General features: G+C 40.6%; 1 protein-coding gene across 1 annotated transcript; it reads right to left on the bottom strand.

Moving 5' to 3' along the window:
• Positions 1-740: 740 nt before the first annotated feature.
• LOC101852467 (serine-rich adhesin for platelets) lies at positions 741-11,611 on the bottom strand (the record flags this gene model as incomplete). The annotated part of the gene is given in 2 exon segments (XM_005096535.3): positions 741-7,828; positions 9,149-11,611. Coding segments are annotated over 2 exon segments (4,273 nt in total), but the record flags the coding sequence as incomplete, so codon positions are not given.
• Positions 11,612-11,888: the final 277 nt, after the last annotated feature.

Here is an 11,888-nt window from a genome sequence, read left to right on the forward strand (position 1 = left end):
TGAATAGTGACCGTTTGTACAGGTGATTGTCTAAAACAGAAGGCCGTCAGAGCAGGGTCTGGCTATCTATAAAGACAGAAAATCTGACCTAAAAATGTCACTATTATTTATGTAAACAAATTTAGGTGGGTGGGGCGAGAGGGGTGGGGTGGATGTACGATGTAATTTATAATGACGTTGGCATGGGAGAGGTAGAGTCTTAAAGAAAACCAGACAGACAAGCTATCCTGGGCGATTTAAGCAAACTCTGTGCAGTCACTTTTAGTTGTTCTAATAACTTTTACAGCACTTGCAACACAATAAGATTATATAAATGCTGAAGATTATAAGTCTTACAAGAGAGTAAGTTTTTAGTTTTAGTAAGAGTTTTACAGAACTGGCAACACAATAAGGTTAAATAAGAAAGTGCCGAAGAATAGATGAGTTACAATAGAGTAACATACACAAAAAAAAGAAGGAGAGATATATTAAGGGCGATAGAATGTTTTATAGGAAAGAAGGAGCAAATCATACCTGAGCGCCTCCCAACCACCCACCAAGAGAGTAAGAAACACAAAAAAGGAAGAAAGATAAGGACGATACATGATTTAGAAGAAAGAATGAACAAACCACACCAGAGCACCCGCCAACAACCCAGTCTGTACTGTCGATGACAGAGCACGTTGTAGATTATAAACTTAAAAAAGAAACGACAGACTAGAGACAAATAAACTTTTAAAAAATGAGGGAGCAAGTCTTCTGTAGAACAGACATTTTTATTGTATACAATTCATAAATGGTTTTCCTCATGTTTCATAAAATAAAAAAAAACACCTTTGAACTGTTTGTTCATCATCACCATTAGTAGGAGTAAAATTTTAGCCTTGATCTTTGCTTACCAATTATATATCTACTGTCATCAGGAAAGAGTAACATCTTATAGTATCTAATATTTTCCCAACAAGAGTATTCAAGTATTGGGGGCTTAATGAAACATTTAAAATCTAAAGTTTAAATGAAAACCCCCGCACAGACACATTCACACATATACACATGAACACACAGACACGAAACACATACACACACACACACATATAAGCACAGAGGCGGGCACACACAAATGAGACACACACACACACACACACACACAAAGGACCATGACACACCTGTGTTAACAAAGTACATGTACATAGTCCCATTGATACTGGCAGTCTAACATTAATTGTACCAAAGGAGGAATTGAATTACTCACTTTCATAACAATAGTAATAGTCCAATAACAAATTTTGAGCGTAAATGTTTGATCTTAATTATAACAGAATAAAAAAAAGCCTATTTTTTTCAGTAGCTCAGCATTATCTGCATTGAAAAGGAGCTCAGATATAGTACGTGGTGGACTCATTTATTCTGCACAATTATTACCTTAGGAAAGATTACTTGGTTTTTGTATAATTGTACTCTCTTTATTTAGCAAAAAGTTTTTACACACACGACCACATAGTTTTAGCTCTAAATAAAGAATCCGACAAATTAAACGGTCAAACAACAGGGTTTTGGTTAGAATAAAAAGTTATGATCTCTGGATTCTTTTGTGGTAGCAGTTCCTCAAAAATACACCATTTACAATTGATAAATATATTTGAAAATGAAGCTAGTGAAATTCCAGCAAGAGAAATGCATCTTCTTTTCTCAAGCAAAGAATGACAAGTGTGGAAACTACCCGTGCTATACAGTAAGCTCCAAGCATTAGCTTGACAATCATCATGATGCATCCTTCAAAACAATGTTCAGCCGAGCCATGTTCTTTCCTTGCTTCACAGTAAGAGAAATCATTATCAGAAACTTGATCCATGTAGGAGAAATATTTTATAAGAGGGTAGCTTGAACTTAATTTCACCCACAAAGAAAAAAAAACCCTGTTGCAAACTGTCTTCTGCACTTATATTTGCAACAGGTAATGCCCTCCATCCCAACTTTGGTGATCAACGTGACATCAAACCAACATGTAAAATACAGCAATGAAGTAAATCATTTTAAATATATACACAGAAAATATAAAACAAAAGCAATTCAAAATGATGATGTACTGAAAGAATACCTTTATTTGAGGGCGAGGGGAGGGTAAGTCAGAAACAACCATCAATGAAGTTCAACTATTGTCTTCTCAAACCCAATGTCAGTCCAAAGTCTCTTTTAAGTTATGGAACTTGATTGCTGTAATACATATTTTATAATACTTGCATGAGAAAGATTTACTCCACTCCATACCCTTGCTAAAAGAATACAAATGCACTGGTTCAAATACACTGTTGAAATATTATTTATAACAGATCTGAGCATTTCTATTTTAATTAAGAAAAGAAAAGAAAAAGCTAAAATTAAATTAGATTTATTTCACAGACTTTAAGATTAAAAAGAGGTGAGTAAGTATCCTGAAAAAGTTTTGTGTAAAAAGGGTGGTAACAAAAACGGGGCTCGAAAAATATATATCAAAGTAATTTATTGACCCACTCCAGTCAGCCAAAAACACTTTCCTCATCCTAGTCATAATTTTCACAAATTTCAAACAGCTTCAACTTCTTTTAGAACATCCCGGCAGTGTAAGAGTCCGGTTCAAAACGTAATGATTTTTGGTCAAGAGTCTGATATTCTTTTCTGACACATTATAATTACATGATAATATAGTCTTGAAAACAGTATTTGTTCTGAAACCAAAATAATCAATAAAATATTCAGAAACTAACTCTCTGAAACCAGGGGAACTATGACCATCATTGTAAAGTGGGGTTCTAAACGCTAGGCCCACTTTGGACCATTCCATGAAAAGAGAAGCTGCAGTGACACACGTAAAACAAGAATGATGACCCGCTGTAAAAAAAAAAAAAATTATGAAAAAAAATGTCTTTAACAGTGATTGAACCATTCGTTAATTTTTTCTTGTTAGGGGTTACCTGTCTATATAAAATTTTAACTAGTATGGTAACTTACTTTGAATAATTAAATAATTCGACAGGTATACACAGACACTTTGGTAGTATGTACTCTAAAGTTAAAAGTAGTGTCAGTCAGCTGACACACGAAACATGGAATGGCCCCTTTTTCAGATCTTTTACCAGATCAGGACAGGGAAGAAAAACTAGATGGTTTTGTGCCCATATTATCACCATACCGAATTCTGTAAGTAAAATAAACTTTGAACAATGAGTACATCATAGAGAGTCAGTGTGTGTGTCAAAATAGCATTCCTCATTTTTCACATTCTCTGTCGTCATCATAACCTTAAAATAGTGTGAAACAAAATCTAACAACATGAGCAAATCTTATATTTATCGCTTATCAAAGACTTTGTTGGACTTCAGAAAATACATTATTGCTGAGACCAAAATAAACCATCCAAAACTTTTCTGCAACAAAATTTTATCACATAGATTTATTGCCCATGAAAACTGTACCCTACAGATGAAGCAAAAATAACGACATTTTCATTCAACAACAGAAAATCTAAGTGAAGAGTATGTTTGAACTTGTATGACAGTCTCAACTCACAAGAATCTGACCTGAATAGATACTCATCACATCTATTCAGAAAACTTGTCTCCCCTACATAAGACACACAGGAGGCGTGTGCATCGACTCATTGTCCCTTCTCAAAAAGAAAACTAAAATTACAGTTATAATGGCTTTGATATTGATGTACACTTCCGAGTCACAAAGAATGCATGTACTATAATTTGGCCAGGACTACCTCTTTGGAACAGTCTTTTTTTTTAACAAGTCCTCACTAGAGGAAAAAGTGATATTTGAAATGACAGAAACATTTACTTTGAACCATTGTGCATGATATTAACACATTCTCATTTCTTCCCCAAAATTACAATTCTTTTTACATTCTATAACTTTCACTATGATTGCATCAAAATTTTTTGATCAACTCAGAATATGATTTATTGTGTAGGTTTACAACATCCGTGCTCCATAAACTGACTGCAAATTTAACCCTCTTCAAAACCAGTCAGCAGTGCATTTCTTTTATGATTAAATTAATGAATTACAGTCATTTTAGTAACCTGAGAAAATTATACCCACTTCATCAGGAATATAAAAAGAGGCAGTTCCAGTCATGAACAGTGCAGCCTCACGCAGCAAGTCCCTACTCGTCAAAACTCTGAAAACAAATTTTATAATCTTTCCCCTTGTAAGTGGGAGCTTCAGAAGCCATACCGAATACCATGCTGTCATGGAACTGAATACAAAAATTCCCAGATTTGCTTCAAAGATGAAATAATGAGTGAGTTAAAAAAAAAAAATCATTAATCAAAATTCTCTATTTTCCACAAATTCATTCACTCTGTAAAAGCCCACACTTGCTCTGAAAAGTTTGGATACGTGCCAAAATAAACTGGGGTTGTGATACCACTGTAAGTTGTGTCTCTAAGATGTTTGCATACACTTTCAGCGATCCACTTTGCTTGTACTGACATTTTATATTGACATACTTGTTGCAAACAAGGAAAACAATCAGCAGATGATACTTGATTTCTCAAGCTGTTTCACAATATACCCAAACCGATCCTGACAGAAAACATAGTATAGCCAAGAAAAAAAGATCTATCAACTTAATCATGTAAATATCAGTGAGTCTCGTGTCTAAAGTGTCAAGATGTCAACCCCTTGTTAGTGTTATCCACCTTCTCAAGTATAAAATATGTCTTCTCAACCAAACTGACAGTGATGATTAGGGCAATGACAAGAACATAAAATGTACATACATACAAGTATTCATGTTAGGGCAGAGAGGACAGCATTATTTTTGTCTGCAATTTCACTTTTCTCTTGTTTCTCACACCTTTGAATAAGTATGATGAAGAAACTTATCTGGTTTTATTAAATCATTTGTTTCACATTCCATTTGTCTCAGACGTCATCTTTAGTGTTCTCACATGCCTCAAATACTGCACAGATCTTGATCAGTCTCTTTCAGTACAAACATTTGATTCCAAATAGATTATTTGGATGCTATTGCTTCTCTTTCAATATTTGAATTGGCCGATTTGAGTACAAGATAGTATGACAAACAAAAATATAGGACAGGCAAAATTGAAAAAAAAAAAAAAATATCCCAAAGATACCTCAAAACAACATACAATAGCTGGTAAGAAATACAGGCCAACATAAAAACATGGTCCATTTGGCTTCCAGCCCTTTGGGAATACAGCAATGAGATGAAACACAAGTCTCAAGTACAATAATGCTGGTTTGTTAAAGAAATGAATGCAGAGAAACAGAAATTATTGCCCTTCTACTGTGAAGTCTCAGCACAGATGCCACAGAGCACCAGCAGTTATCCCTTTCATCCTCAGATAGTTTCAACTTGAATACACTGACGTGAATTACATCATCTACACACATTAGCACGAGCAGTTTATGTAATCCACATGAAACTTCTTGTAGAAAGGACCGCAAGCTCACAAATTTTTCCTGTAACACACAAGAGAGAGAGGACCGTGTGCTCACAAATTTTTCTCTGACATACAGGAGAGAGATTGTGAGCTCAAAAATTTTCCTTAACACTCAACAGAAAGGACTGCGTGCTCACATATTTTTCTCTAACACATCATGAGAGAGTGGACCATATGTTCACAAAATTTCTTTAAACACATGAGAGAGAAGTTTGGTAAATCCAGAAGAAACATGTTGCAGTTCATGTTTCTCTTCCTGGCTAAGACAATGGGTCCCCGACAACCGTCACAGCTTCATGAATAAAAACACAAAGTTGGATATGTACCTCCACACAGGTTTCCACATTGCAATCGGACTAATATGAATGGACCCAAGCGTGGACACTTACGCTTCAAGCCAACCCATGAGAACAGTATACATTTAATATATATGTACCCATGAAAATGTGGAACAAGTCTATGACATTCCAAAATAAAATGCATGATTGTCACACTGAGTATACAAATGAAGAGTATGAATATGTTTTCTCTGTATTTACTCCTCCCCAGAGCATTGTTAACATCTCAAGTCATCACGTCTTCATGTTTTGCTTGCGCGTGGTTTAACACTAAGGTCCAAAACTTCCGCACCGGTTGGCTCTGGTTCCGAGTGGCCAGCCCCTGAAGGTGCAGATGCGGAAGGAGTTTCGTTCTGCCGTTCAAAGTACCGAGACATTCTCGCCATATCCACCGAAGGAGGCTGCAACATCCCTGGGAATCCGGCAGCCCCCCACATATTTGGGGCGGCCCCAGCAGAGGAGAGCTGGAGAGCTGTGGGCAGGTCGAGGTACTCGTGTTTGGAGGAGGTGGCACTACCACTGGTGCTACTTCGAGACTTGCCACTGCTGCTACCGCTACCCGACGGTTTGCTGGAGTGATGGGATGACAAATGTTTGGCCATGGAGGATGAACCAGAGGAGGAGGATGTTTGCGAAGAGTGGTAGCTGCTGTGATTGTTTAAGTGACTAGTGGAGTTCGGCCTCGATTTCTTCTCCACACTCGGCCCGTCTCTTAAGTAAAGGTCTGATGACGAAAGGCCCGCGTGGGGTTGTGGTCTCTTGTTGGATGAAGAACTGGTGGAGGATGCGAGTGAAGACATGATAGATTTCCCAGACTGACCAGTCGAGATGCTGCCCGTGGACTTAATGCCACTGCTGTGTTGGTTATTGCTTTTGCCGGCCATGATGGCAGCAATGGTGTCCCGACTTTCCCGCTCTCTGGCTGCTGCGGCAACGGCTGCTTGCTGCTGATGATGGTGGAGCTGAAGCTGCTGCAGCTGCTGCATCTGTTGCTGTTGAAGCATCGATGCAGCCTGTGCTGACCACAGTATCGATTGTGCGTTCAGAGCTGCTCGTTGATCTTTGCTGCTTTTGCTTTTCTCAGCGACCGCAGCGGCTTCTAGTAACTCCAGCTGTCTCAGCATCATGGGATCCATGGCCTGTTTTTGGAATTCCATCATCCTCTGCAGGTACAGCGGATTGCTCATCAGAGTCTTCATCATGTACGGATCTTGCATCCCGTAGAGATGTTGATATGTAAAAAGGTTTGCAGCCGCAGCGTTGAGCTCCAAGTGTGCCGCAGCCAGAGCAGCAGATGGAGCCGCAGCTTGGTACATGCTGTTGTTAGCACCTGTGCTGCTATTGCCGCTGCTGCTAGTGGAGCTGGTATTCTTTGAGGAAGAAGAAGAGTAATTTGATTGGCTACTGGGCTGTTTCGACGATTGCCTGGATGATGGCCTTGACGATGGCAAAGCTGCAGCGCTGGAGGCAGAGGGTGGTGCCGGTGTCGAGTTCTTCACACGACTGTGTGCCTGACTAGCATCGACTTTACGAGGTTTTGCATCCAATGGGTTCGGTTTACTGTATGGGTCCGCAATTCCATTTTTCATGACCTCCAGGTTTTCCAGCATACGTTTACCCTTATCCACGTCATCCCTGAAGGCGCTAAAGCTGTGATTGACAGCCTGGACCCGAGCTGCATCCAAGCTAGAACGGATAGCATCCCGTGTGTCTGCGCTGATCTGATGGTGGTAATTCAGGTGGTTGTCTCGGTAGGCTTTGTCACTGGAGCTGGACGACCGCCGCTCGCTGCTGGCTGGAGTCGGGGCCGTGAATAAAGGAGACGATGAAGACGATGATGATGATGGTAAATTCTTTGGGGTAGCAGAGCCTGGGGTGGCGGGTTGTGACGGAGAACTCCGACCTGTTCCCAAGAGAGCGTCCAGAGCACTCTTCTTTGACACTTCCTGAGTTCCTGGTTCAGAACCGCCCGGCGTAGACCCTGCAACTTGCTTCTCCTTGGATGTTCGGAGACTGTCAATGATGTTCGATAGCCGAGATGTTCTCTTCACACTGGGGAAAAGTATAACGACAATGAATTATGAGAGGGATAATTAACTGGAGGGGGTAAAGATATGGGACTGTATGGTTACAAATTATACTACCGTTTAGAAACACTAACAGCAACAGTACTTGTTGGCAGCAACACATACTATTTGGAATGAGGAACACTGCTATTACAATTGTTAAGAACAATATCAGAACACTGTTATATGTTGAGTAGAAAAAAAGGTGAAAAAATCTCCCTACCTTTTCCTACCAATATCTGCAAAATTAAATGTTTTAATATCAACTTTTAATAATTATCACTATAGTACCAAAGATTGGGATGGCAGTCTTCACCCTGATACAGGTATGGCATTTGTGTGCGCTGAAAAAAATCTCTGGTCTTCCAAGGCCTGACAGAAATGCACACCTCACTACCGTAGTTGACTACCTCAGAAGTACAAAGTTCTACCTGACATTTTTAGCTGTTTTGAGTTACCAAAACCTTGAGACCAGAGACCAAATGTTCTATCTGTTCTATCAAAATCATAAGACTATTCTGAGTTGTTATCAATTCAAAAAACTGCATTTGAAAAAGCTTGACATGATATGAAACCTGACATTTATGTCTGATTTCAAATTTCTCAAAAATAGGTACTGAGCTGAGAGAACTTTGTAAGTCTGAGGTAGCGACCTGCTAACTGTACATTTGCCCTGAACAATGCAGACGATCTCCAACAGAATCTCACCACCTGTTCCTGAAGATATGAATAAATTTTCAATTTCCTGGACCTATCTCATTCCTGCATTTTACATTACTTGTACAACTCAGAAAAACTTTTTAAAATGACCCCAAAATACAAAAGCAAAGCTTCATATCATCATATGATGCCTTTTTTCCTTGAAATTCTAAATATTTTTCTCAGAAGACAAGCCATCCCTCCCCCTTAAACTGCTGCCAGAACTGTCTTGGAAAAGGAGCTGGAAGAATTATGTCACCTGAGCTCAAGTTGCCCATTTCTATAGGACCTAGAAATCAGACTTGTCTCCTACATAAAATAAAATAAGATACAATTTGAACAGCAAGAGCATCTTACACCCCGAAAAAAATACAGAATTAAAAAATCTAGGAGCGTCAATCCTTCAATTTAAAAACGAACACTCAAGTCTGTACTGGTTCAAGAGGAAATGAACTGTCTCGTCAAACCATATTTTTCCTGCTTACTAACTCAATCAAGCACACCCATTCACAAGTGTTCAATTTACATAATTATATTCATCCACACTCCTACGCATCAAAACATTGACACTCTTAATCTTCTTAAATGCAAAGCTTGAAAAATTAACCTTTTAGGAGGGGGTGCCTTGTTTTTCAGCTCTTCATTTGAGGGTTGTGTCTTGCTGGCTTCACTGGGCAAAGACGCAGAGCCAGATCGGTTCTGAGTGGGAGACAACTGCCGGCTGCCACTGACGCTGTGGCTGGGTGACGTCCTCATTCTCTGAGGGTTCGGTGACGCCATATGGGGAGGAGCAATCTGGGAGCCCGGCGACATGCGTGACAGCTGACTGCTACCAGGTGACAGGCCTGCCAGACCAAGAGGTGAGAGTTGAGGAACTGCCGCACCTAGGGGGGACATCTGAGGTACCGGAGCGTCGCCAGAGAGAGCCAGAGGAGGGAACGGGGCACGAGCTAGAGCTTGGACGAGACTGGACGCTGGAAGGGGTGTGGTCATAGGGGCGGAGTTATCGTCGTCATATTTGGTCCAAGTTATGAACGGATTTTCACTGTCTTTGATACCATTGGTGCAGCCCTTCGAGACGGAGGTGCTGCTGCTACTGCTGGTGGTTGTGGTGGTGGTGGTGGAGGTGGTTGTAATACTGGTGCTTGATGTGCTCACAACTTTAGAGGGTTCCGAAGGACTGGCAGAGCTGGGGCTGTCACTAGTGGCAGAGTTTGTTTTGGTTACAGATTCACATTTATCTTCCACTGCTGAAGCTGCTGGTTTCGCCGATTCTTCGTCTCCTTCGTCTTTTGAGGCTGGTTCTGCAGCTACGACTGGCTCTGATGGTTTGACTGCTTCTGGCTCGTCTTTCAAGTCCTCAGCTGGTGGCCTATTCTCAGCCTGAGGCTCTACTTTCTCCTCTTGTGGGTCGGACGCCACGGGCGATAGAGGAGCACTCACAACAGCTTGTTCCGAGGGAATGTTTGTCTTGATGTTCAAATTTTGGTCCTTAATGTTTTCATCTTTCAAAGGGGTTTCAATTTCACAACTCTCACTCTGCCCATCATCCTGACTCAACTCTGGCTCAGTTTCATTGACAGTATCCTCAGTTTTATTATTTGAGACCTCTGAAACCGACGAAATTTCATTCTCAGTTTTAGTGTCCTCCTCTTGCTCCTTTTCTTCGGCAATCTCATTCGCTTGTGCTTCAACAGTGGGCATCTCAGCATCTTTGAGATCGGTTTCAGTATCATCATCCTCCATCTTGCTTTCCTCCTCCTCCTCCTCCTCCTCTTCGTCTTCCTCTGCAGCCTGAGACGATACGTCAGCACTTTTTGATGGAAGTTTCAACGGTGAGCGTAGATGTTCTGGTGATTTGCTGAGAGTTGGGGCCAGTATAAATCCGTCGGGGAAATATTTGGTCTCCCGACCATCACGAAGTGGATTTGGTTCTGGCAACTGGTCGGCAGTCTGTTTAACGCTTTCTTTTTCTTTTTCCTTTTCTTCATTCATGACAACATCACTCAACAGTGTCTCATCTTTGAAATCCTTCTTTTCTTCATTGTTGTCACAACTGTTTTCTCTTTCGATGCGACTGACGACTGCTGAAATCTGCTGAAACGGATCAATGTCTTCACTTTCAGAAAAAGCATCCTTATCCAAAAGATCATCTTTAAATGAATCATTGCATGGTAAAGGTGTTTCTATCTTTTGGAAGTCACTCTGGTTTTGGCCATCATGGTTAGCCTGATGGTGAACACTCTGGTAATCCATTGGGTTACACTGCTCCTTTGCATGAATGCTGTCAGAACGCTCTAGCGTGTTCCACTCCAGATGGTTCGAAACAGCCACATTAATATCCGTTTTAATTTTGAATTCCGAAGTCCCTGTAGGTCCATTGAGAGACTGATTGGTTAATCCATTTCCTTTAGGGGCTTCATTTTTGGGTAAAGTATCACCACACTTATCCACAGCAGAGTTATTTATCTCCATCGTCACTTCTTTCTCTCCCTCTTCCACATCTGTGTCGGAATCAGAAGAGTTACTGTCCACAATGTCCCGAGAGGACGTAGTTGTGACTTTAGCTGATGGTTTTCCAACATTTGATATTGTCAGTTTAATGGGGGTGCGAGCTTTTGGGGGCTCTGAACACGGTATCTCTTTCTGTCCATCAGTGCTCAGCTTAGATTCCTTCTTCTCCTCCTCCTCCTCATCAGAATCATCATCAGAGGAAGAAGAATCATCCGACGAAGAACTTCCTCCAGAAGACGAAGACGAGTCTGAGGACGAATCTACCTTCTTCGAGGGAACGTCTTTGAACAAGGGAGAATCGAGATTGGGAATTTCTTCTATAATTTTGTCCTCCTCTTCTTTGGGTTTTTCAGGGGGTTTGGGGATTGTGATGCCCACTGGCTCCATTTTAGCCGGAGGCAATTTAGCGGCTTTGGCGACGGTGCTGGCCTGCTTGCCCTTCTTGCGCTTCTTCCCAGCCGTGGCTCCGTTGCATGTCTTTTTGGTGTCTTCGCCTGACGTATCTCCACCAGAGGTGCCCTTTGTGGCTTCAGGGTTGGAAGTAGTTTTTCCATTCTGAAATGAACAACAGAGGAATTTGGCGTTAGTTGATAGCACATTGTGTATTCATCATTTCAAAGCTTCAATTTTAAAAAGTTAAGTATTTCAAAAAAAGCATTAAAAAAGTAAAATGTTTTGATACAATGGTGATCACATACTGCAGGAGAAAGGCAAGAGGGTTGCAACTAGAAAAATATCAGAAGATTTTAAAAATGAAGAACCACAAAGTAATGCCCTCAAACCACAAGAAAGGAGAAAAAAGGTGAAAAGGTAGGCCCACAGTAGACAACCCC

Source organism: Aplysia californica, unplaced genomic scaffold (genome assembly GCF_000002075.1).
Source record: "Aplysia californica isolate F4 #8 unplaced genomic scaffold, AplCal3.0 scaffold00131, whole genome shotgun sequence".
NCBI lineage: Eukaryota > Metazoa > Mollusca > Gastropoda > Aplysiida > Aplysiidae > Aplysia > Aplysia californica.